The sequence below is a fragment of the Folsomia candida genome, unplaced genomic scaffold, assembly GCF_002217175.1.
Source record: "Folsomia candida strain VU population unplaced genomic scaffold, ASM221717v1 Fcan01_Sc004, whole genome shotgun sequence".
Classification (NCBI taxonomy): Eukaryota; Metazoa; Arthropoda; class Collembola; order Entomobryomorpha; family Isotomidae; genus Folsomia; species Folsomia candida.
Window position 1 is genome coordinate 7153281 of NW_019091196.1, and position 27724 is coordinate 7181004.

Genomic DNA, 27724 nt, shown 5'->3' on the forward strand with positions numbered 1-27724 from the left:
TTTTGCGTGGTCGTCATTCCTTGTTTAACTTTACCCGTTCGTATTATCTATCGGAGTTTTTTTTTATAAATAAGAAAGAATGTAAGGCAAAAATATTACGTGACTGGCACTCCGCTATGGCTAATTTGATCTTCCTTCATGTCTGGTGGTAGGTAGCAGTGATTGAGATATATGAGCATAAATCTTTACTCTAGAGAATAGTGAAGCGATCCGAGGCATGCGAGTGGTTGTATTGTAGTACAAAAAGCGAGGAACAACTGTCACCTATGCGACGAAAAAATCTGGCTGTCTCTCCACCACCTCAAAATCAGGGATAGACAAGCATTTCACATTTTCCTTTTTTAAAGTTTTCCCAAAAGAATTAAATTCATGTCTAGTAAAATGATGGTGGTTTGACTTTGATGTGTGAGAAGAAAGTAGTCGAAATTCCGGTTTGATTCCTTCTCAAATTGTGCCTTCATACCCACGACACGATATTAGTGTCGATCGTATCATTCTTCTTCTTATTGCCAAAAAAGATTCCAGTCCATGATAGATATCCGCGAGATCTACCTCTGGTATTTTGTCCCATGTTTATCAAAGTCTCTTGAGGAGGAAAAGTTGTATGTGTATGTGTGTATGCTCGATGGAAATTTAATACTAAACTGGAAAAAGGATGGTGAAGGGTGTGACAGAGACAAATCAGAACATTCTTACATACACACGTGGAGGAAGAAGAAAGCAGTAGCGTTTAGTTAAATAAGAAAGGAGACGGAAAGAAAGTGAAACTTGGTACTACTGCAGCGAATAAAGTTGATCTTTGTCGAGGGAAATGTTGTCCCGATAATAATATGAAAGTTTGTGATTCCCGTTTTCTCGAGATGTCAACGAAGCGTGTGATAAATAACGAGTAGAAGATATCACTGTCCTTCTCGGTATCGGAGAAGTTCTCTCGTATCGAAGATTTTGTATTGATCAAGATCATATTATTTTGAATTGAAGGATGGAGAAAAGTTGCGTTATTTATGTATGTGTTAAGTGAACTCGAAACTACTGACTACGTAGCAGTCAGTAAATGTTGATTTTTTAAGGTTTGGAAGAGTGGATCCATTGTCGAATAAATGCATGTCTTCCTCAATCTAAAATTTAACAAGAAAAGGAGTCGCACAATCGGTGGAGGAAATGGTTCAGCCATTTGCAACGATGCGATCCGAATCTGGGAATTTGGAACTGTCCCAAAAATGTTTTTTGTTGCAAATGAAGAGACTCTTTTGTTACGCTGCATGACGATGATAATGGTGGGTTCATTCTGTTCGGTCGGAGAGATATGTATGTATATACGGAAACCACTGAATGCTTAATGTGCATGTGTGGAAATACATAGGTGGGAAAATTATATAGGTTTGATTCAAATGGTGTCATTTCAAAGGGGCACAATGTACCTCAAAAGGGTTTGACCTTTTGAGGTACATGGAAATCTGAATTGCGTAGGTACATACATATGTACACAGCTCATATTTCTGGTAACTTGAGATTAATGTATTAACATTTGATACCTTACGATGTGATTTTCTATTTAATCTATTCCTCTCAACCGGGGTGGTGGTGCGTGGGAGGTGTAGTCGTCTCAATGTAAGCTGCTTTCTCTTCGCGTTGAAGGAATCATTCATTTGTTAAAACTTGCGCCACGAGGGATTAAAAGACAATTAAAGTATATGTAATTCAATAAAACAATTATTGAGAGTGCAAAGTTGGGGCTGACGATGTCTGTTTGCGTCGTATACAATGTTTAATAGCCCCGTCGTCTAGAAATTTAGTTATTTGAACCATCCACAATCTTGTCGGAATGTTGTTCTGAATTAAATGTTTTCTAATAGTCTTCTTCTTGAATCGATACGTATGCAAAATAACTGTCCTCAAGTGAAAATCGCAATAAGAGTGAATGTTATTGCATGCGACATGGTGATGATGGCATATATTTTATAGAGGTTGGAGAAATTTGCCATTTACAGCCTGCCTGCATATGCTGGCTGGCTACACTCTCGTTAATGTATTCCATGCTGTCCTGGCTGGCATGGCATGGCTCGTTTGTACAATTAATTATTGCAAAGCTCTGAGTTGGTGGAGATTAAAGCATCTCCGCCTCTTTGGTTTGGTCGTCGTCATCGTTTTAGCAGGGGCATATAATTTTCAACCATTCGTTAAGAGTTGGTTGGTCGCAAAAGGTCCAATTTCGAATCATTCGGTAATGCTCTTACATAAACATTATTTCTTATAACGAGTAACAGCAGCAGAAGCAGCAAGTTCTTGTACTAACATTAAGCAATAAGGCAGGGTATTTGTGTGTGTTGTTGGTTTTACATCCAGCAGTTTGCTTTGGTGTTGAAAGCTCTCATCACGAATTCTCTGGTTTTTCTGCTATGCCGTGGATTTGTTGATCCAAAAGAGTAGGACAACATTCCATGTACTCCCTCCACTTCAGAACTTTTAATTGAATGCAATTGAACCAATTGACGTCCTTTTGACTGGAGGTCGCTCATTCTATAAAATTCTGTCTGTCTCACCATCCATACAGTAATCTATGTATGTATATATGCTATATCTATTCTGTCTGGTTGAGACCGTTAGAGATGACAAATTGCAACTAGTTGAACCACTCCCAATTATAAGGCAAAACCACCGAATTTGAGAAATGACTCTTCCGCCTGGTGGAGAAGGAACTTTGTCAAGCTTGATTTTAAATTATGGCAAAGTTTCTCTGCTAGTTGGCCTCTCTTTTCAAATGTCACTTTCTAAAGGAAAGATTGAGTGTCTTTTTTATAAATTCCCATCCCTTCTAATTAGCTTTAAACTTGAACTGCTAACCATTTACTATGCAAAATTGTGTGTAATGAGTGGCTGGAGTCCAAGAAAACAAGCGTCATAATGAGATAGGCATGGATAAGAGGAAGACATGATTTGACAGGTTTGTCTGTGGTGACATTTCCTTACACGATTGCTCATGTGTATGTATGGATGGATGTTCCTGCGTGGGCGTGTGTTTATACTGTGGCGTAACAATTATTAAATTGGGAAATGACTTCGAGCAGCCCTGCTACTATAGATTACGGATTTTGTGATAGAATTTTCTTGAAAATGCAAGACGTCACTCTTCAAACCCGCCTTGTGGGTAAAGCCAAGCTGCCCATGCCACAAGTATGATTGCATGCATGGAATGAATTGAAATTCTGGACAACTGACGAAGTGAAATATCCACCAGTATGTTGCTTTATTATTCTCTCCAGAATGGGTTGCCTTATCCACGAGCTAATCTAATAATCCATCCTCCTGCGATAAAATTCAAATTCTCCGATGCTCAATGTACCACGAGTATGGTAACAGCAAGGCCAAATGAATAGTTAAGGAAACGAGGTTGCTTGGAGCAAATGCTATTCAAAACGAAAGTTGAGGAATTGTAGAAGCTACTACGACCAGTGTGGCAGAATGTCTTTATATGTAAAATGTAACCCTCGTTGTTGTAGATTCCATGGGATTAGGTTTAGCAGAGAGTTCGACATCCTGCCCGCAATGCGCAGTGACTTGGAGCTATATTACATACACACAAGTTGTGCTTTCCCAATTCCTTCTTATACTGATTTGCCCTCTCTCTCTCTCTGGTTCTCTCGAGCAGTTTACTTGGTTCGAGTTGGTCTTGCCTTAGTTGGTCTTTGGAAGTGAGCAAGGAACTGTGTGAATCGTACTCTGCTGCTGCTACTTCTGCTGGACAAGGAAGGAAGAAGAAAGAGAATTACAAATTCAGAACGATACATACGATTCCCAGTAGCTCAATAATACTCGTTGTTGTTGATTTGAAACGAATTCCAGGTTCTTGTATAAGATTGTGAATAGAGATTTTCTCATTATAAAATAAAATCTCTTAGGATTGAGAATTACCTTTGGATTGTCGAATAGATGAAAATCATAAATTATTATTAGCTATAGTGCATTATTGTGATTGCAAAGTAAGAATCACGCTTCTTCTTTGGAAGAGGTGGAGGGCAGCGAGAGGGAGAAAGTCAAATTTAATTTTCTTTTCACCCTCCCAAGGCGTGAATGAAAGTCGACAGCAGACAGGCTTTTAGTAATTTTCACATTTGCTTTCTCGAAAGCGGAATTCCGATGGGAGTCAGTTAGAAGAAAGTCACAGAACTTGGAGAATGTAGCAGGTAGTGGTAATTATTATAAAGTAAAAAAAGTCAAAGGTTCCCTACCTACAATCCAATCCAGAACCAAACACTACCAAAAGCTTCAGCCAATACCCGAAGGACTACTCTTAGACCGAATTTCTTTTTCGTGCTTGTGGGTCCTGACTTGAAATCTTCTTGGATTGTGGTATTAAGTAAAACGTTATAAAACGGATCGTTAGTTCTCTTTCATCAAGACTTTGTTTTTTCCAACTCTTTTTACCGTTGACCGGTTTGGTGGTTGTTCAAATGTGGTGAAGAAATTGGTGGATGGATAAATTGTGTAGTAACTTGCTCTCTGAACTCTGGATGAATTGTTGCAGCCTACCTACAAAAACTTCTGCTGAGAGCGTGTTAATAATTTAGACTGCAGTTGTGTAGTTTACTTTTGGAGGTTGGCTACTTGTCCTCCTTTGGTTGAGAGAGGGTGTGTCGTATTTCTGTGAAGAAAAAGGAAACTCTTACTTCGCCATAAGTGCATTTAAATGTGTGCAGACGTTGCAAATTCAATCGCCAAACTGTGGGGTCCTGCTTTTTTGTTCCCCGCGTCGCAAGGAGTCCAGGGTCTGTACTACCCGGCTGTAAGTCATTAATTGCATACCTTTTGTTTTGGTCATGGAAAACGTGATCGCTTTACGGTTAAACAAACACGAAATACGAATTGATCGCATGCATAGTTTAATTGTATCTGGTCGGTGTATCTGAATTCAATTCAGCGAGCTTGTTGACTGACTGACTGCCCTGACGGTTTTCATCATGCTACCGAACTTTGAATTCGTTTTGGGGGTAGGGTTTGGTTGATTGTTACTTGGTTGGCGGGGATGACAATAATTAAATTTAGTTTCCTCAACTATTCCACGATGATGATGATGATGGGTAGATAGCAGTCTAATGAACAAAGCATCAAGTGGTGTGGTGGAAAGCAATTATATTATGTATTGTGTAATGAAGTCTATTCTCTCGGTTGGTTTGCACTTAGCTTAGTAGATAGCATAGTTTTTGGTTAACTAATAGTGTTCCTCGTCAGTCAGTGACATGACACGAGGACTTTGAATTCTAAGCGTATCAATATCATCGCTCTTCTCTCCTCCTCCTCCCTTTGTGTGGAGGAACCTTTCTCGTCCTTTCTGCAATTTGACGACAAAGAGGAAACAAGGATCAAAGAGAAAGTCGAGAGGAGCGAGGCTTGTTGTAACCAACCAAACCATATCCGACCGACCCAATCGAGGAACAATTTGAAGTTTGTTATATTTAGTAGTACGCTCCAACTTGCTCTTAAGGTTGAGGAGTTGTTTGTTCTTGAGAGTGAACGGTAGGAGAGAGGAAGGTGGTGAATATTGTAAAGGTAAAGGTCTCATATTTCTCAACCTTTGATAAATGTTTATGAAGTTTGTGAAATCTGAAATTTCTTGGCATAACTGTCTCGGCATTGTGGTGCAGGCAGACCAGGAGCAAATGACAGCACGGATCCTTTCAAGTTTTAAACTCCTCTAAAAGTCTCTCCTTTGACTCGTTAATGTTGAATTATTACTTCGAATTTGATAGCATTTCTCGGGTTTTAGAAGTCTCTTTTTAGATCAAGCTTAACACCACTTGTCGTAGTCGTTGATTTCTTGACTTTATGTCATGTGTTTGAAAGATGGAGTGTTGTACGAGTCAAGCAAAGCGAAATATATGTATGGTTGAGACACTTTTACTAACCATCTGCCTACTTGGAGCAGTAGTGGTATGAATGTATTAGCGTCGTGATCTCAAGCAAAATATTTTTTACTCTTCTGAGCGTATGTTGGGTTATGTCAGAGTGTTTTTGTAAAAAAAATAGCTCCACTTTGTCCATGTCGTATTTTTAGCGTCGTTTGTTTGAAGTTTGAGGTTTTCGTCTTGGCCACGATCGGATCATTGAGCATATTTAGGATCCAATTCCTTGACAAAATTCGAACTTTTATGCAATTATGGGGGCTGTTTCGGATTCATGTGAATTGGGAAAATTGTGTTATATTTTGAAAATTTATTTTGCTGATCTTATTGAATAAACTTTTGGGATATTTAAATCAAATGATAAAATTGATGGATAATTTTATCATGGTGAATTCAGCTAGATAAAATTTCATGTATAAGAGTTACAGTGTTTGACCGGTAACTTATGTATAGTCTAAAATGTAGTCAATGATAACGAAACCTGGCTTTCAGCAGAGTGAATATTATCATAAAGTGGAGATTGTCAAACAGCATTCTACAGTAGTCGTCTCGTTGTAAAATAGATGAATGCACACCACTCACGGCAATAAAATATTCAAGAAGATGTGCAAGTAGTTTTTGTGTTCTGCTGAAAATCAAAGCCGAGCAAGAGAAGAAGAAAGATCCACGAAGCAGGGTTGGTTATCATCACGACGATACCATTGATGATGATACGACAAATGGAAAGGTTTTAATTTTCGATGTTGCCTAATTCAATTATCCACTTCTTTTAACTCGACTCGACTCGGTTCTTCCCACTATTCATCCCATCTCCTCATCCATCCGGCCTGTTGTTCAGTCAATTAAAGTTGGGGAATTGACTTAACTACTTCCATTAAGTGCACACCAGAGCTTTCTTCTTGGCCTGGATTTTCTCTCGTGTGTGATGATGAAATAGTAAAATACTTAGAGGAGCAGTGTCAATAAGGGATTAAACAAAATGAAACAGATGACTACTAAGATTTCAATTCTTTACAGGAGGAGAAACATTAGCATAAAATAGCATGAAACGTCCTGTTGTATTCATTTCCACACTATTCTCGTGGATGTACAGATTGCTCAATTTCTGTACTGTTATCATTAATGTGTGATGGTTACAAATGGAGCGACACTATATGGACAGATGTTCTTCTGGTTACTAATAAATTCAGTTGATCCCAGATTGAAGAAAGTGTTGCATTTATCCATACATACGATGTTCGAAGTTGTTCAGTTTCCTTGCTTTGGTTCGTCTTGGTCTTCTTCTTGCACATGGAATTAGTGAAAATTAAATCACGAACAGTTGGAAGTAGTTCTGTTTATCTGTAATGTTATTCCCTTCACATGTTGTTTTTATGTGTTTCTTGTCTTATTTTTAATTCAGATGTATGGTTTTTGGCAGCCTCTGTTTCCTGCCGTTTTACTACTTTACTCCATATATTTTTCTTCTTGTGCTTTGTTAATGATTCTTAATGCTTCTGTGATACTTCATTGTTCGCAAAATTAGTTTTACTTGACTGAAAATACCAAGTCTTGAAATCGGAGAAGACAGAGGCAGGACGTGCCACCGAATGCAAACGTGCGGGTCGGAAATAAGTTTGAATTGAACAGGATGCCAAAGGCATTCATGGGTGAGGTGGCTTGTTTAGTTAGAATTTTAATTTTATTATCTTTCCGCCAGACGCATCTTTCAACACGTCCTCTCCTCTTGGCAGTGGAATATTTCCTTTGTGTCAACTAGAACACAATTGAATCGGAAAGCCCAGGATGGGATGACGATAAAATAATGTGGCCATGTGGCTTTTTTTACCACCTTGAATTTAATATTGCATTCAAAATACGCATAATCAGCACCACTTTGGCTATCGACCACTTTTGTGAATGGGTTTTGAAACCAAGCACAAAATGAAAGTATTTGATCTTTGTGGCTGACTTTGCACTTGGAGAGCAGCCGGAGTAAAAGTTTTCTTGTGAAAAGCATGACCTGGTGCTGGTGCAAGAAATGCAGTCTCTTTCTACTCTTGGATCGATACTATGTAACGCACTTCCCTAAGTTGCTGCTGTATGTACGATGTATCCAAACCAAACCACAGGGCCAACAGACGTACGTACAGTAATACACCACGAGGGAAAAAGATAGAGTTTACAACTTACAGTTGAACAGCTCATCCTCAGTCAGTGAGATGGCAAACTGCTGGGCAAGAGAAAGAGCTAGAATTCTATCCGGTACGGTTTCAGTTGTGTTTTTTGGGGCTCCTGGCACTGTATTCTTATGGAACGACTGGATGGCGGAGAGGGGAGAAGTGAGGGAAAGTTGAACAAGTGTTGCAGTGCTTGGAGAAAGCTGCGTACTTGTGATAACTCTCTCTCTCGTCTCTGCTGGTCTGGTTGCATGGCATGCTTTTACTTTTGGTTCTCATGTTGAAAAACAATGCAAACCTTTCGCTCGAGACTGAATGGGCGACCATTTCATTGCTGCCATGCCTATCGTCTAGCAAGTTTGATGAAATGAAAGAAGAATTACTGTTTAATATTGTAGGCCACTTCTCTCTCTCTCTCACTTCGTGTTCCTGTGCAATATTCCTTGACACGACACAACCATAAGCAAGCAACCTCTTGAAACGGCGAGCACTTAGAAAACGCTTTCTATTTATTTTTGTTCCGTAGTGTTATTACACGTTACTCGAATTATTCTTTGTCATGTCTTTTGATTAATTTATTCATTCAGGGAAGGCTGCCTCTCTAGTATTTCCCCATCGTTTACTATTCTTGCTATGCTTGAGTGATGAATTCGTCTGCACCAACAAGCCGTCAACACTTGTACGTGTAACATTTTTAGTAAGAGTCGTGGTGGTGGGTGGCAGTGGAGATGTTTGATGTCTTGAATTGAGTGAACACCAAGTAGCTAAAGTGACACTGCTGCAATGACGACAGATGAACGGGGCACGATGTGAAAGTTAATTTTCATTTTCTTCCTCCTGGCCAAAGTTACATATAAGCTGTCCCTCCTCGTTCTGCTTCTTCAGTAGGTGGCTGGCTAGCTGGCTAAAATACTATTCTTGTACGAAGGACGAGAACAACGTTGTAAAAGTTTAAGCAGGGGATTCACTCGTAGTAGAAATGTATCCGTCACTCAAGCAGAATCGTGCTTCCTCTACCAAAGTAAAGTAGTGCAAACGCAAACTAAAATGCTGATGAGATGAGTTTGAAGGCACAAGCCTAGCCAATTTTGTAGAAAAAGACAGAACAGAATGGAAAAATGGGATGGATGGATGGAGTTAAATTTACAAGAGATTTATACATGCAGAGAAGGTTGAACAGTTTACATATTCCGCAGTCATTCTAATCTGTCGTCGTTTTCGTTTTTAGTATCAGTTTTGCTTTGCATCACTTGTGGTGTGTGTGCATGGAGGAAAAGTAATGAGGAAGGAAGGAAGGATATATACGTGTCGTCGTCATTATTAAGTTTACTACGGGGGACGGTTGGCTGGGGTTGGCAAAATTAGTCGTAGTCATTACATCAGTTGTAGTTATTATACTGCAGCAGAGGACTGTAATTGGTATGGTTTGACGAATCAGTTACAGTTTTATTGCGTCCTGGCTATTTATTGACTAGTTTGCGGTGGAGACTTGGCATGCTTGTGAAAATCTGCTCGATTTACCAATCCGTTAACTATATTTTTGCTGTTTTCTTCCTTGCTTTTGTCAGTCTTACTTTATTTCACCCAGGTTGCTAATCTGAATTGATTTGAGATTTAGTAAATTGAGTTTCCTTTGATTAATTAAATTTTGGTTTGAATGCAATAAGTGAAAAGGTCATAGGGAGTTCGATTCGAGGTTGAAAATTGTGTTTTGTTATTGTACTTACTGTAAAAGATATTAATATTTATTTGGTTAAAGCCTGAAGTGGAGAAATCTAAGATAAACAAACAAGCTGTGCTTTCACTACTCGAGTTTGTTCGCGGAATGCATATTTATCCTGCACTTTTCACGGATCATATGATACAACATTATATTCTGTTGTCTCTTTACTTAAGACAACCGTTTTCTCTCCCATCCATCCAATCTCGTCAGATTGGTCTCATGTTTTCGTTTGAGAAAGAGGAAAGCATTAGAAAGATAAAACAAGAGAAAGTGGTTAGTCGTGGCATAGGGGAAACTCGACATTAGATCCAACTCATCACTTTTATACTGCTTTTTGGGTATTAAGCTAAGTCGGTGATTTCACTGGAGATGGGATACTCCTTCAGTTTCTAGTCACTTCCCTTGCTCGAGGAAGTGAGTGTAATGAAACACCCCGTCGTCGCCGTCTCCGTCTCCTGTAGAGTATTGAATTGTCGCGACGATGGATTACATGAAAGTGGTGGCGCAATATAAGATTGAGAATGGAAGAAGAAAGACTCCAAGGGGTTGACGACAAGGAGAAGCTTGCAAGATAAGCACGACGAAGAATAAGAAGCTGAAAATCGGAGATTCTAGGAAGATGCGATGTTTGCTTTTAAATTAAGTTGAATGTTGGAAGGACGCGATTGGGTTCTATATTGGACGACTATTCTATATCTGTAAAAAAAATTAATTTTAAACAAGGAGAGAACGAATTTTTGGACGGTCAGCATCTGCGAAAAAATTGTTTTAGCAGTATAACTTTTATGATGGTAATCTTGACCAGGAAATGTAAGCCAGACTGGTGAAAGTTTGACACTCTTGAATGAAACGACAAATATTTTCTATCCGCATTCCAGTATGGAAGGAAGCTCGTCTTATTTGAAAGTCTAGCCTGATTATAATACAGATATTTGGCCTGCACGCCGCATTTCCGGAAAATAAGTTAGAGAGGAGAACTCAATTCTATTATTGGAGAAAGTGTTAATACAAGAGAATTACAGGATTTGGGAGAGTGTCGTCATGTGTAAAAGTTTGGTTGTCTACCCGTGCGAACTAACTACTTCAGGTTGTTTGGCTTTTGTTCTCCCAAATCAAACTCTCATTCCACCACGACTACTTTTGTTTCAAACTTTTGTACTAGTCGGTAAAAGAAGAAGAGGGAAGCGCAATTTGCTCCGTTGCGGTGGTTGAAAATCATGCAGCTGTGGAGAAAGTATTGGACAAATTGCATGCCTACATACGTAATGTCATGATTACCGTACACCTACTAGTTGGTGATTTAGATTAAAGAATCCTCTGAAAATCAGCAGAACATGTTACATGCATGTGACGCAATTTCATATCATCCTTACATTTACGGCATGGAGATATTTGGTTGTGGTTATAGATAAGATTTATAATAATAATAACGCTTATATTTCTTCTACTTTGCAGCACACAGTTCAGACGACCGGGGGGAACATGCCATTTCCCGGAGGATGTACAAGCGGACTGCAGAACGGGGACACAGTTGGTATTCCACCACTGCAGATGAAAGACAAAGATTCTGGACAAACCTTTTCATCTCCGGTGGTTGGCGTGAGCGTTGGTAGTCAAGCGGTGGAACAACAAACTGTAAGTTAAGACTTGGAATTATCATTATCATTTGTCTTTGTGTATACGTCCTTAAAATGACGGCATGCTGATATGCTATATCCTCCTGCTTGTGACTATGTATCTCCTACAACCGGTGTTGATGTGGTCCCATTTGGCAATCTCCTCCTTTTCACGTTGAAAATGCAAAAGGCAGGCTTTCTCTCTCCTCCATTTGAATATTGTCATCGGGTAGAGTGGCAGCAGTTGTGGATGAGTAATATTAGTTTATCTAAATTTGAACTTTCTCCCCGTTCAATCTTTGCCTGCCTCCTCTGGTTGTTTGAACTTTGAAACGGAAACATACGCGGAGTTGCAGTATATACCAACCAACCACAACCTCTCAGAAGAATGTTAAATGTAACTTTTATCCGACGCAACATTAATCTTTTTTTTTGTCTTTTCAGCAAACTGAACCAGAGTCGGATCCGAGTGGAACTTGTTCCATGGTAATGGTCTCATCGGGAACGTCATGCATTGGAGTAAGTCAAGGAACTTCGACCACTTGCACTCAGATTTCAAACGACTCATCCGGTTCCGGAGGAAAACATCAACCGAAAAGGCTCCACGTCTCAAATATTCCCTTTAGATTCCGTGATCCAGATCTTAGGGCCATGTTTGGGGTAAGTCTGGAAACAACTTTCTCCTCGTCTAACTTTTGATCTTTGATTCATACACGTCAGACAGATTTGAGGGGGAGAAGTTAGAAGTAAAGGTAGATAGGTTAGGCGTGTAAAAGGATTAGGATGTATTCCATCAGCATTTTAACGAAGTAAACCCCAATTTAGATTACGGCCCTCGAACGTATAAAATTCGATTTGTTTATTGGTGACAACTTACACTGAAAGTCATCGTCTTGAGAGTGTAATATTTCACGCGAAAAAATTGTAATCGTTTTTTTCACCGAGGAAAGGGTATCTTCTCTACCTCTACGAAGAGAAAGAACGGCGTGAAATATTACGCATTTCGCTGTTACGGCTTGTTTTGCTGAGTCGATGAAAAAGATAAATAGGCTTGTCATCGTGAAATTGTATCGATTTATTTCATGTCACACAGTCAAAGACGTAATGATTTCCTCGCAGGTCGATTTTAGTTGATTAAGAAGGTAGTGTCAGCGTCAGCACGGTAGCACTTTGAAAAATTGTGCATTTCATTTTTATTACAGCCATTTGGACCAATTCTCGACGTGGAGATCATATTTAACGAAAGAGGGTCTAAGGTGAGAACCTTTAAATAATTAAATATGTACCTATATCCGATTGATAATAACCCTGCAGCAGGAGGACTGCGCACATAATTAAACATTTGCACCCTTTTGGCGTGGGTGTGTGGGTGGGTTTCACGAAGATGAAGGGACTCTGCTCGATATAAATATTCATTTATTTTAACGGGCTCTAGGCAGAAGGGTATTTATTAGTTAGATAACAAATCTTGGAAATGAATTGCGATACACACAAGTCGTCGACTCGTCCTCGTCGTCGTCGTTGTCGGGGGGCAAGGAGCAAGGTGCTTTATCCCATCGTTATCATGAAAAAATAAAGCACTAGTCTGTATATAAACCTGAGCCGACAGTTTCTTCCTTTAGTGAAAGCAAGTTACTCGGGTGAATGAGGATATGACAAGGCAATCGATCATGTTGTAGCAAATGGATTTTTTGCACACCCACCACACAGCCCGCATTTCGTCCTCCTCCTCCTGGCCGACGACGGCAGCTCCTCAGTCAGACCGTCTGTCGAAATATTTCCATCAATTCCAAGTTTCGAAAAAAAAATCATTTACTTTCTTGTATTCTTATTTTCCTCTTAAATGCCATCAGTTTTCATGATCAAGGATAGGACGGTCTTCTTCTTGATGAGTAGACGAGAAGATTTCTACACTTGTTTCCTCTTTTTTCATGTACAGATAGATCCTTCATCCGTTCACTGATTTGATTCGAGTCAATTTAGTCCCTTGACTTTGATAGATATTCGTACAACACACTTACGTTCTTAATTCTTTTTATCAGGATATACGTAGTTAGTCAGTCAGTGCAGTGGTGTGCACTTTTTCTTTCTTGGAGGCTACTTAATTCAATAGTCGTCAATCACCCCTTCACGTACTAGATTTCTTTCCTTTATTCCTTGCTCGTTCTTTTTTATACAGACTTTTACAGTACATAGTGGTCAGATACTGGCTATAGATTGGAAACTCTTGTTTGAACAGTAGAGACAGGGCTTATACTTATAAATAGAATGACCAGCTATACCAGATAAGTTCATGCCATTTCATCAAAAACTTCGATCGCAACAAATATCAAACGAATATGCAGTTAATACATATGTTGGGAAATTGCTCAACAAGCAGAAAAACATATTGATCAATTCCATCACCAACGCCCCGTCATCCGTGTTGGCTAAATTAATTAAACTTGATCGGTGTTTTAATGGCCGTTTTGCAAGTAAAATTAGATTCACGAATGTAAACAGTATTTCCACTGTAACATCATGGAAAAGTATATATTTATCTTTCTCATTTGTTACGTTTGGGACATGTTTTAAAAAGTACACGACCCATCAATCATGTTCAGGACCACTGCAATTTTTTGACTTCTTCGTTCGTTCGTTCGTTCGTCTTGTGCAAAATTGCCATGCATGCTCTTTCGTAAATATAAAATATAAAGGCTATGGTAATGGAGTTATTGCGTTTATATAGTGGCTATGATGTGCAGTCTCGAAATGACACTAACATATATAACCTGTGAATCCCTATCTATAAATTATTATTGGTCCTCTAAAACCTGTACGCAAAACTGAAATGACACCACACACCAGCAGCTAATTCGAATGCGCGCAAATTACTATAATAATATAATAGCCCGTCTTTGACAATAGTATGTTTGATTGCATGAGGTGAGGGGGGAGGCAGTAAAATCTACCCTTACGACTTACTTGTATTATACATACTTGCTATTTGTTCATAATAATAAGCTGGTAAACCCAACCACCAACCAACCAACCAACTCCTTTTTGTACGGTATATATATTTTATGAACAATAACAACAAAGTGAAATCCCCTGTCCAATCCAATCCAAATTTGTCCCTTTTATACACAATATTTTACCCACAGATTAATTACTTGACTTTCTCTGGCATTATATATGTCCTTATTTTATCCACTAATAAATCTGTGTTCGTTCGTTCGTTCGTGGTATGTATATTAAATTGAAATGATGAATTGGATATATATATCTTTGCCTTTGACACATTTTCCCTGACTTTGTATGACTTTTTAGGGATTTGGTTTCGTAACGTTCGCTGCTGCTGCTGATGGTAAGTGACCCAATTGTAATATTAAGTTTTTATAGTTTAATCAAATTTAAATTGAGGGAAATTCAAATTATTAGAAGGGTTGACATTAATAGTCAGAGTTCGTCCACCAAGAAATTTAAACACTTTTTCCATGTACTCTCTATCCTCAGCTTCAGTAGTGGGCAAATGATGGGCTCTTTGGTTGTGTGGGATAATTAGGATTCCATTATGGACTTGTTTTTTCATTGACAAGATTGGGAGAACTGCAATTCCTAATGACTCCTTCCTCCTGCAGTCATCCTCCACCAACTTGTGAAGAGCCTTCTGATCATCAGTCCACGATTCTTTTGCTGCATGATTGTCAATTAAATTACCCAAAGCTGATTGTGCAAGTGTTAATGGAGTTTGATAGAGGACATCGGAGAGATATTGTTCTCCACTAGAATACAAATAAGGGATTTATTATTATTACGCAATTGCATTATTTCATTTAACTTACTGAGTGAAATTACTATGTGTTGTTTTTAAATCCAATATTAAGTTTGTCAGATTCCATTCCATAGTAAACTCGTGGTAGCTTATCACAATAAGTTAAAGACATAGGTGAATTCAATGGGGGTTTCTCATATTCATCACTAATAGTAAATGTAATTCCGTTCTCCTCTAAAATTTCCTCCACTTCATCTAAAATAGCACAATTCATGTCAAACCGCTGATTGAGTAGCACATGGGGTTGAATTTCAGCTTGTGTCTTTAGAATCTCTTGGTTTCTTAACATCACAATCAAATAGGTGGATACCTAAAATGTGTAAGAAATCAGTAAGGTTTTGAATTGATCATAAACAATATGATACAAATTCGCTACCGTGGTTGTATGGAAAACAGGGAATTTGAGATCACTACCATATGAAATTGAGGTTTCATACAATGGAATGAAATTATGCTGGGGATGTGAAGTCATGTAGGTTTGGAGCAGGGTATTCTGTTTAAAGTATCCGTTATTTAAAAGTGATGACCATTCACTGGGTAGTGAAGCACCTCCATAGCTCAGGGTTACGTTGCATCGTTTGGTTTGTTCATTGACATCCTGACATATTCCAAAGATCCCTCGTTTTGTTTTGGAATGGCTTCTGCAAAATGGACTTCCGTTGGACCAACATTTCTTACATTTGGATTGCCCCAAATATCGGTGTAATCTGGGATTTTGCTCATATTTGATGGTTTTTGCATCCCACCGAACAGCAATATAATTCCACCACTCATGTTGTGTAGGAGGTGTAGTATGATTTTTTTTGTTAATCGGATTCTTGGGTACAGGTATTTTGACAGGATAAAATCGTTCTTCACCCTCCTTGTCTTTAAACCAAGATTCCCATTCATTCATTATTTTAAAAAATAGTGGATGATTGAGATTATCAGGGACATTGGAACTCCCAAGACGAGATTTGATTTCATTAAGAAGCCAATCATATATTGCACGGAGCAAGCTTCCCATGACTGGCAATCTGAATGGGACATTATCAATTTCCTCTTGTCCATCCTCATCCATTATCATCTCATCGTCACTAACTGACGAGTGTAAAAATGCTGGTGGTGGTGGTGGCATCAATAAATTTTGAGGGATAATATTCTGTTGTATAGAAAATCATAAATTAATTAAGCATTTATTCTATAGCATATCAAAAATGCATAAGTATTATAGTTATTACATTCGCGACAAGTGTACACACTATTTCCCTAATCATGGCATTGAACTCTTTTCCATTTGCAATAAGATGGATGTCAGGTGTAGATGGATTCTCATAATCCGCGTCAACGGGATAAAAAACTAAATCAAAGTAACATTTAAAATGCATTCATACATACATTGTATTTATTACCATTTCTACTAAGCCCAGTCTCCCGGTCACATTCTTCTTTCGATTTATCAACAAAAATTTCAAGAAAAGCCAAATCATCATTATTATGGGATGCTCGTGCATTTTCCCTATCCTAGAATAAATTGTCAAATTGATGTTCTATCTAAGTGATAAATATCCATCACCACCAGCTCATTAATTTACCTTAGACAGAGGAGCTACAATTGATATGATGGTGATGAACCCCTTGTCAGTGAAAAGTTTGGCACATTCACTTGTTAAATGTACAAAATTTGACCTATCTTCTGGCTTATCAAAATCCAATTGACTACATAATCCAGAGCGTAATTTTTTTCCATCTAGTTGTTGAACGGCGACATCCTTCGATTCCAGAAATTGTGTCAAACGGTTGGAAATATTAGTTTTTCCTGATTTGGCCAAACCTTTAAAACAATTTCATTTTGTTTTGTTATTATAAATTATAAATTAACTTATAAATTACAAAGGTGTAATCTCGTATAAGTATAATTGTACCTTACGTTTAAATTTGCCATTACCTGTTAGTAAAATAGTACATCCTTTCTTGGATTTCGTTACACCCTCCATTTTTATTGTGCTGCTTACAAAAACGCGTCAGAATAACAGATGTGATGTCATCAAGCTCTTCCTTCCAGCGGTATAGAATAAGGAACGTGGTATATCGCCGTCACACCACCGTGAATTAAATCATTTAAAAAATGGCATGCATTTTGACGCAAAAGTTGTGCAATTTAATTTTTCTTTTCTGTATGAAAAATGTGATATTTTCATGTTACATGAATCCAACTTGGGATTAAGGCCCCAGAAGAGGTCATACTGTAGAAACGGTAGCAACATTTCAATGAGGTTTTGTAGGACTTGGGTTTAGTCTAAAAATTTATTGTTAATGTCATTTTTACGATAATTTAATGTAGTTTATGAAAAAATTTCTCCATCCGCCATACTCAAGTAGTTTTCTCAATATTAATGGACATGTTTATTTTCGAATGACAATAGTACTGCAACCGATACTAATCTCTTTTTTCCCTAGCGGACCGAGCACGCGAAAAATTACATGGCACCGTGGTAGAAGGGAGAAAAATTGAGGTGTGCATGTTCTCCAGAATTTATTATTACTTACTATAATAATATACTTACTACTTCTTCATTACTTTTCTTCACGTCTATCTTGTTCTTCTTCTCATTTCATTTCAGTTCTTTCTCTTGAAATTATTATTTTCTGGAGTAAACTCACAATTAAAATGCCACTCAGAGCTTTGATCAGACTAATGCTACTTTGTATGATGATACGTTATCTTACATAAATATAAGGAACAATATGTTGTTAATGAGACAATCACAATTACATACATACATTTTGTCATACGAGTCGATAAATTAGTCCAGTTTTGTATGCGATTTTGGTGACGTGTGTATGTATGCGTGTTAAAAAAGTTGTGGTGGCCACAAGTGACTGAATGAATGATTGATTAACTAGTGTTTTCATTGTCAAGTAAAAATTTTTCGACACCAAAAAATTTATATGCCAAAGTTTATGACAATTTTATTTCTAATAAACTATTCAAGTGTTAGTCAAGTCACCTTTACAACTTTCTCTTTCTTGGTAGAAGGATGGAAAGATTTTCTTCATTTTTAACTAGTCAGCACGCCCAACAAAAAATCTGACTCTTTCTTTATTCTTGGGTAGGAATGAAATTTTACTGGAGTTACCATCTATATATTACGGAATGTTTTTTTGTTCTTAATTTGATTGCCTGTCGTGCTTTATTAAAACTTGGAATGTATTTTATCGCTAATATTGCTGAGAATGCTATAATAATAATATTAAGCTGGCTGTATGATTGTACATAATAATAATAATAATAATAAGTGCTTTTGTAATATATTTATTATTACTACTACTGGTTGTTAATGTGTTGTGCTACCACTGCTTCTTAAAAAATGACGGAGTTATGATGCGTTATATTTCCTGTAAAGCCTTCTCGCACAAAAAAGGTGTGATGATGATGTTAAATCCATTTTTAGTGGTCTCTGTATGTCTCTTCTTTTTACTGCATTCAAGAAATATAGGTGTTTTATGTCAAATTCTCGGTACAAGAAGTACTTATTTCCTTGATGTACATACCTATCCATCATTTTATATATGTAGTCTCTTCACTTGATTTTTACTTTATAATTTCCATATTCTTGACACGATGCGACCTCTTGTTGATTCCTTGTCTGAATTTTAATCTCTTGAACTCCCTTAATATGCATTGCCAAAAGAGAGACCTGTGTTCATATGTATTATACGGTGTAAGTAAAGATTTATATTCATGGCATAGTGATGATCCTGGTATAATTATCGTTTCATGTTGTTTACCGCCCTGATTTCCTTTGACATCTCTGTATTATTGGAGACCAGGCAGCAGAACCATTTATTCAGCTCATCCACAGCCCTGTGTAGAATTAATGGTGGTGTATATAATTTATCAAAGAAATAGTAAATCAGCAACAGAGAGAGAGATGAGTCAAAGCCAGAATGAAATGTAATTCACCAATGAGTGATCTCTTTTTGATGATGATATGTATGATGGAACAAAATAGAAACAGGAGGACAAAGTGGATTTAAAAGTTCAAACGGCGTCACATGTATGAATTGTGCAACCAGGTCAGAGGCTATCCTTTGGAGTGGTCGTCATGTTTCACCAGCCAGCAGGAGCAGAATCGTCAATCTACCACAACCACCACCACCACCCACGACATGAGATGAACAACATCATCATCCTCCACAATCCACAACAACAACTGCTATCAATTGGAGCTTTGAAAGTAAATCATTCTCCTGCTGGATAAGCACATATGCAGCAGCCACGGGCCGGCAACATGAAATCAAATGCATGATAATTCGCCCAAGAGTCCTGTCTTTTTGGGATTATTGGATTTGGATGGATGGATTGCTCATCGTGTGGTCTGCGAGAGAGGGGGGCTGGTTGGGGGTAGTTGAGAATGCTGAAAAGAAAAATCAGCTCCTTTGAAGATGGATAGATGATTCATTTTGTGTAAGTCTACTCATCCCAGATCAAAACAAATCGATATCTTCTGTCTGTTCCTGGCTGCACCGTGTGTGGATGGATTTATATATACTTTCCACCCTCGTATGGAGTATGTAGGCTTTATCAATTGAGTCTTGAGTAATGTAATGTATTGGCCGTGGCATCACCGCAATTCTCAGTGCAAGCAAAAGCGATTGGGCTTCTTTGATAAGTTGACTGGAACGAATGGGCATTTTTGGAATTGGGATGATGATGATGACGAGAGTTTTAGATAAGCTTGCGTGCATTCTCGCAATACTGATTCAAAACCAACATTGTGCTCCTTTTTGTTATACACAGTGTAGAAGTTTTATTAGTTTTTTGCAATTTTTTATTTATTTTGACTTGGCACACACACTCTCGATGTGGTTGGTTAGCATAGATTCTATTGGGCTTTGCTTTCATCTGACTGTTTTTTTTTGCGAGCAACAACTTTCTCTCTCTCTCTTCCGGGGATGCTGAAGTCGAACTGGACGGGATTTATGTTTGGCGTAGTAATTACTTAACAAAAACAGAGATACTGCCTGTGCTGATTTATCTGCAAGAATGTTTGCGCTTGATTGAATGTTTTTTGTTGCATGTGTAGGATTATTATTATTATTAACATTAAATTAATTTGTATTTCCAGTCGTGCCGTAGTAAAAAAAAACTCTATAATTAAATGTATGTATCTTTTTACTACTAGAAAGAGAATGAAAATATATGGGCCGCAAGAATGAGAATGGTTTGAAAAATTATTAACTATTGTCTGCATTATTTCTTTTCAAGCAATAACTTTTGTACTGCAAAAACAATACGCAAAGTTATTCTTATTATTGGTTGTGGGAGAAAATCCGGAATGTGAACCGACTTTTTTGAGTGTAAAAGATTATCACGTGTATTATTATTACTTACCTATTTATTGTACCTCTCTCTCTCTCTCTCTTTCTCTACAAACTAGCATTAGTCGCAATTTATTGTGGTTTGCTCCACCTGTCACTTTGAAAATACTGTCTTTGTTCTGTAAATGAAGCATGATATTATTATTATCATTATGTTAAGTTGTGATGTGTCTGTGTATTTAATGGAAGGTCATTATCTAATAGTTTTTTTGTGTGTGAACGAAAACGTATAGGTCAACAATGCCACGGCACGAGTACAGACGAAGAAGCCATTAGCAGCTGGAATTGCGAACGGTAAGAAGGCTGATTTTCCTATTTTATTTACGTCATACCTTAAATTTAAGCGTATTTTGTAACAAAACAACGAACTCTACTTACTTACCAAAGGGATCAGTCAAATCAAAATTGCTAGTGGGTAGTTGTGGGTCGTCGTGGTGAAAGCGACCCCACGTTGATTAAATTAAATGTAAACGTAGTCTAGTAGAGTTGACATTTCAATTTATTCATGTGATATTTATAGTAACCTCACATCAGATCGAGACATAATTAGCTTTTAACAATACGGCTTGCTTGTCGCTGCTTTGAATGCTTTATTCATTACGGAGATCTTTTCCTATATACTCTCGTAACCTACCAATCTGCAGGTGTAAGATTACCTCAGCTTCCTTGGTCTTCATGGATCACCCCGGCTCATGCTCATGCAGCAGCGGCTGCAACCCCTCTGTCGACAAGCCCTTTAGTTTTGGCTTCAAGGCCTGTGAGACGAAGGTAAGCTCTGTGTTAAGATAGGATTAATTGGAAACAGGACACGAACGTGACAGTATTAGTTAGTCAGTCAGTTAGTGAAGACGATGAAGAAGAGGGACAGGAGCAGGACACACAGAGAGATTGTAAACTATTTAGTTGATAAGTTCTTGTTTGCCAGTCAGGGAAGGAAGGAGAGTTGTAAATAAGAAATTCATGGGATGTGGTGAAAGTTGACGACGACAAGGAGGACGCTGGTTGGTCGAGAACCTTTAAGCCACACACGGAGTGAAATATGTTATTACTCTCTGCCTTCGTCACTACTGTCTCGTGGGAGTTGCTGAGAGTGTGTTTACCAGGTTCATTTACAAGTTACTTGGGAGTTTTCAAGAAATAAATAAGAAAGTCTGCTGTGAAAATAAAACTTTTTTCTCCTCTGTAGCTCATGAGCTTATGTATTTTAGTTTTAGGACGTGGTACTGGTTGTTAAGTATGCTATAGAAGTGGTCAGTGGAGAGAGTGTAAAACTTATTTAGCCAACTTACTCGTCTGATAATGATGAGAATATATACGGTAATAATGATTGAGGCTACTGAGATGATCCCGTGCAAGTAAGTTCAAAGTGTAAAGATACGTATCCACCACCTCTGGCATCAAATTCGTCCGATAAGGGTCGTCTCATTTCGGAAATGGTGAAAGCTATGAGATGATTCTGTAATTGAAAGTAAGCTTTCTCTCTCGGCTCGTGAGAACCGTACTATTTCGTAATTGTAGTAGAAGAGAAGAGAGAAAGATAATGAAACTATTTGTTTCCCTTAGGGCACCATTTTCTCAGGCAGAAAGATTCATTAGAGATATTAGATGATTCATTTTAGCCATTTTCTCCTCTTCCTACTCCTACTCATCTTATATGTAGGTATGTACATACTCAAAATTCAGCAGAAAACGCGACCAGTACCCTTTACATGGAGTTGTCGAACTTTTGGTGGTTTATTACTTTTGCTTCGGGACAGAGTAGACAAGTCAGGAAACGGTTTCATTTGGCAGTAAATATCGTAGTAGATTGGTGGTTGGATGGATGGATGTCTTTGTATTCTCTCGGATCGATGGCATAAAAGTCGGGTCATGATGCGAACATGATTGTTGAGTTGTTCAGCACTGACTACGGTCGGTAGTAGTAAATATGTAGTAGTAACTTGTGTGTTAGTCGAGAAGTAGGTGATTCTAATTTCGATTTCAATTCGAATCCCCCCGTGGCTTGCCATCCATCTATTTTTTTTCTCTCTCTCTATTTCTCGAACCTCTACATTTTTGCAATATATCTTTTGATGATGATAATAATGTTTTGTAATGCGGAATGCGAATTGCTTTGCTGCTTGTGTTCGTTCGTATGACTTTTGCCGATGACGGCGAGCATTGCATTTTTGATTTGACTGAATTCGTTTTTATATAAAATGTATAAAAATGTGTACTGCCTCTCTCTGCCTGAAGGATGATTTTAATGTTAAAAGTTGCTGATATTGGAATGGATGGAACAAATCTTATTTATTACGTGTTCAAATAAAAATAAGCGTTTCACAAATTACATTTTGCTACCACGTATTTATAACAACTTTTCTTGATTGTTGTATGAATTTTTGCTTTCCTTTATTATTACTTTCACTTAGTACATATCAATGAGCTTATGTATGACAATGATAATGTAACAAATATTGTATTGAGCAAAGACTAAAGTGCTGTTTTCTTTTTTTGTTTTATTTTATGTTTGTGTTTGGAAAATCTTCCCTCACCTGTATGTCCACGCCACTGTCAACTCTCTGTCAACCTCAACGACTGCTGCGGATCACTCTCACCGCACTCCTCCTGGGACGACCCTCTCTCTCTCGCCACCACAAATATATATCATTGTGTCTGTCAACAATACAATTTTGTGACACCAACACCACCCACACTTTCATTTGTCGCACTTTCACTTGACACCAACCAACCCACCTCCTCCTTCATTCATTAATTGGCTTTGTCTCTCTTATTATTCATTTATTATTACTCCCGTTCCTTTGTCAAATCAACTATTTTGCAATATTTATATAACTCACCACTGTACCTGCAATATTCACATTCCACGCCCTTCTTTTCACACATTCCAACACTTGAGTGTTTGAATCCTTTTGAATTACTTTCCCTACACGTTTGTTTGTTTCTCGTATATTTACAACCATGATATGTATCCCTCCTCAAACTGAAACTACATGCACTTACTGACCGTATATACAAACCTTTCTTCTCTCTTGCTTTCACTTTGCACGAAAACTTTGAACTACTCCTCCAGTTGTGGGAGCGATGCGTGGAGCCGCCATGTTACAACGGGGTCTGAGTCACCGACTTGCAGGGGTCGGCCCTGCCGGTCACCAATCTCAATTGGTTGGCGCTAATAGTTCTGCAGCCGCGATCGCGGCGGCAGCTTTGGCCCGTCAGTCTTCACTCAATCTCAATGCTGCTGCAGCGGGGTTGCATGGACTTGCTCCGTAAGTAATAGTTTTGCAATGTTTGAATTACTTGAAATTGTGTATGTACATGCACACCACTTACTTACTTATCTATGTATCTATTTATATCGTAGTAGTTTTGCAAACCATGTATGTAGTTGTTTTGATGTTCACACACATACACGCGGTATTGTTGTTGGTCAGTGTTATTGATCACACTTATACTGACAGGTTATGTTGGTTGTTGCGTTAGTTGTGACCGAATATGTTGTGGAGTAAAAATAACATGTACTTGTTAGCTGTCCGTTGACAATTTTATATGAGGAATGTGCAGTTATGAAAATTCCGTATATTTATAAAGCATGATTTTGATTTACGATGATGAAGGCTTGTATCGCATGACATAATCACATTCCTTCGTGTTATTAATCGAATTTGTTGCATGCATTATATGATCTTTGGACGTATATTTGTCCCATTGAAGAGTGTATGTTTCTGTGCATAGTAATTCATGCGCAAATACAATAAAAAGCCAGAAAGTGTTTTCCATTTCTGTGAAACAACGTTTTGCTTTCTGGATTTAAAAGCAAATCCGATCAGAATAAAGGAAAAATACGTGCATAAAAAGTGAGAACTGTAACCTGCTGCTGCTGCGTGCAAGAAGAATGAATAACGAAATGATACGTATATTATGCCATTTGGTTCTATTTTTTCTTGGTTTTTGGATGAATATAAGAGAACATGGAAATTGAAAGTGAAAGTAGATGAGAGCGTATGGAAAGTGCGAGGAGAAAATCCCAATCTGACAATCTCGGGGGGAAATGGCTTATTGCCATATATGTATATACATATGCACATTTATGGTTAAGGTTAGAAAATCAGATCCACCACCTCTCTCTTTCTCTATTGGTACTCCCATTCTAAGGGATAAGAGAACAGATTGACGTGCCACGAAATGGATGGGAGCAAGGGAGTTGGGAACAAAGCTGCAGCTGGGAAAGCGCACATGCACATATTGTATGCCATTCTATTGTACGTTCACATAGAGAGAAAGTGCCATGGCGTAGATATTACTTTGGGGCAAAAAGGACTTGAGAAAGTGAACAAGTTTTGTTGCTCAAAAGTTTTCTTTTTCCTCTTTCTTTCCCTCTTTCCATAGTAGTGAAATAATACAAAATATAAATCGATTGTCTGTCTCTCTATCCGTCCCGCTGTGTATGTACCGGTCTAGTAGTCGTATTGTAGGTTTATGATCGTATAGACTGACGACTTTCTATCTACATATGCATCCGTTGGAATATTAATATTGTCCAAATTACTGTAAGGATTTAGTACATCAAAGTTCCCCAGGAGTGGAGAAGCGGATATAATGGAAGTGAAAGTTGGGCATATTTTATTACAAGAAAGCAGTTAAGTTATATCTGCCTACAAAGATGTGAAAAGGTAATAGGGGAAATTTTGAGCGAGGAATAATATATTTTGGCAATAATAATGCTTACGAGGAATGAATATTATGCAAAATGAAAAAGTAAACTTGTTCTGATAGTTTTAGTGTTGGTCGGATGAAATGAAACAATTCAAGTATGAAAGTTGTTGAAGCAAAGTTAGATTTTGCCCCCTCCATCTCCTCCTCCTCCTTCTTTTCCATGTAATAAAAAAAGGATTATTTGTTAGTGGAGGAATTCCATACAAATGTTGACTCTGTAGTCTATTATATTTCATTTCACAAGAGTGAGCACGGGAGTGCATAGCACGGTCAGGCCACCGGAAGGTTGGGCAATAAAGTTAAACACGGTTGTAGTCGAGAGGTAGTTACAGAACATGCACAGTTCGATGCATTCATTGTCGTATGGATGAACATTATGATATTCTGTTGCTAGCATATACATAGCACCGTGGTATGTTTTTCCTGAGATAAGCGCGTATATATGTGTAGCCTGGCATAAATTAATGTTATGTCGGTACAAGTGACATCTTATTCATCATTATTGGCGTAAGCTTGAGGAAATTGTGTAGGTGAAAGCGGCTACTCGGGTGTGTTGCATTTTATTCGTGTAGGGACCTCATGATTAAAATTATTTCAGTGCGAGATTATTTTGTGGAAACAAATATGACGATCGACGAGTGTGTACTAAATAATTTAATTTGTTGTTATTTATTAAGTAATGAACTGGAAACTAATCGTTTTTGTATTATCTCTCTTTAACAGCGGAGTCTACTATGATCCTTTCTTAGCCAGTGCAGCTGCCGATCCACGAGTTCAGGTATGAAAATTAGCTGATTTATTAATCTCTGTTGTTATTATACTTCCCAATTTACCATTGTATAAATCCAATATCAACCCAACAAAGTCCTTTCCTGACTTTCCAAGCTGTGACATTGTTGCCCTTTTTCATCGTAATTATGTCGAGATTTGAAAGAAAATTTGCTGCTGACACTTTTGAAATGAAATGAAATGCAGACTCATGGCAGGTCTTTTCTTTCAATTTCCTTCCTTTCTATTTTCTGTCTAATATAATCCGGTCATGGAGGGAGGAGAGAATGTTGACATAAATGTTTAATTAAATTTCTGTCTGCTTTCCGTAATTTAGTAGTTTCCTGAAAAGACATCAGTCGTTAAAGACTTGTAATTATTTCATGGAATTCTTTACTCGGTCTTGTTGATAAATTCAGTTTTAGTTTTATTCGAACAAAATCTGACCCTCTTCGTCTTCTCGCTCGTGGGAAATACATCAGCTCGCGAGGAGCGCCCGTGGTAAAGTAGTTTCTCCTGTGAAACATGACATTCAATTGCATAAAAAACTACAAACGACAAATTCCTCCGCCATAAATTTTTATACGACATACATCTCTCTGCAGGAGAACATGGACAAGGGAATAGAATGGAAAAGAGAAAGTCGTCAATTCGAACGAGGATCATGATGATGTTAGCTTTCTCTATGTGTTATTACTGCCATTCGCTCTGCAGTTAGTCGACTTTCGTTATGTCGTTTTTGTTAAATTGGCCTGAAAACAGGGGGTTGAGTTGAGACCGGCGTGTAGTATGCCTAGTTTCTCTGTAGGTCCGTTTTAATTCCACATAGCGCTATTTCTCTTTTCGTCATTGAACGCCCACACCCATGTTGTTCGTTGTTGAAGAAGAAGGAGTAAAGAAAATTTCATCCTCCTTGGGGAACGGCCAGCATCAAATAAAATGGAATGAGGAAAAGTCAATCCAGGCAAGAACGTGATGTTTATAGCGTTTCGCTTTCTCTTTTGATATTCAGTGTTATCGAGTCTCTGGTTTCTCCTGCATGCATGCAAGTTTTCTAGGTGAGCGAGTAAGTTATAACAATTCGGTTCGTTTTTCGTTTCTTGGATTGAGTTATGATTGCAATTATTACTGCGTTATCAGGAGTTTTGAGTAGGGATTTAATTTCCTGTTAATTTCACAAGAAGAATACTCCAATCTTTCTGCTTGTACCCATGCAGAGCGAACAGATTTCTTGACACATTACGTACGAACAACCCGTGCAACTCTGGTTGATCGTTTGAAAATTATGACTCAAAATCGGCCAGACGTCAGTTTCAGTCCACGTCTTGTACGTACATGCACATTGATGATGATGATGATGGTTTAGATCTGGCAGACGTTGGGAGAATTGGCTAGTTGTGATACGTTGTTTGTTTATCAGCTTTTACGGTACCGTCGTTTCGTCGTCGTCCTTTTAGCATAACACGCTCCACGGGGTGTTGAATATGTTTGGTGGTTGGTTTGGTTTGCAATTTCGAGTTTTGTCAGATGTTATGTATAGAGAAGAGTGAGTTGGCACAACATCCATCATCAGCATCCGTCTACTATGTACTCGCAGTGCAGTGGTCGGATTACATATTACGTATACGCGTATGTACATATGTAAGCGACGACTAGTTTGGTTT

The 27724-nt window shown here is 38.1% G+C and overlaps 1 protein-coding gene and 1 long non-coding RNA gene across 9 annotated transcripts in view; one reads left to right on the forward strand and one right to left on the reverse strand.

Annotated features, from left to right (window-relative positions):
* The window catches only part of LOC110849570 (RNA binding protein fox-1 homolog 1-like), a 55577-nt gene that overhangs the window by 22929 nt on the left and 4924 nt on the right, over positions 1 to 27724 (forward strand). For 4 of the 8 annotated variants that reach the window (XM_035851178.1, XM_022097003.2, XM_035851176.1 and 1 more), the window contains exons 2-9: positions 11238 to 11417; positions 11843 to 12058; positions 12601 to 12654; positions 14708 to 14744; positions 17652 to 17707; positions 20810 to 20870; positions 23650 to 23845; positions 26016 to 26070. In XM_035851178.1, the coding sequence (XP_035707071.1) occupies positions 11238 to 11417; positions 11843 to 12058; positions 12601 to 12654; positions 14708 to 14744; positions 17652 to 17707; positions 20810 to 20870; positions 23650 to 23845; positions 26016 to 26070 (855 nt within the window). Of the gene's footprint in view, positions 1 to 3668; positions 4784 to 11237; positions 11418 to 11842; positions 12059 to 12600; positions 12655 to 14707; positions 14745 to 17651; positions 17708 to 20809; positions 20871 to 21220; positions 21345 to 23649; positions 23846 to 26015; positions 26071 to 27724 lie in introns of those variants that run through there. The other 4 variants (XM_035851177.1, XM_035851179.1, XM_022097004.2 and 1 more) reach the window with 3 other exon arrangements.
* LOC118435310 lies at positions 18492 to 19201 on the reverse strand. Its single transcript, XR_004834680.1, has 3 exons — positions 18984 to 19201; positions 18747 to 18892; positions 18492 to 18672 (listed from the first exon to the last, which is right to left on the reverse strand). It is a non-coding gene; the product is annotated as an uncharacterized LOC118435310 (long non-coding RNA).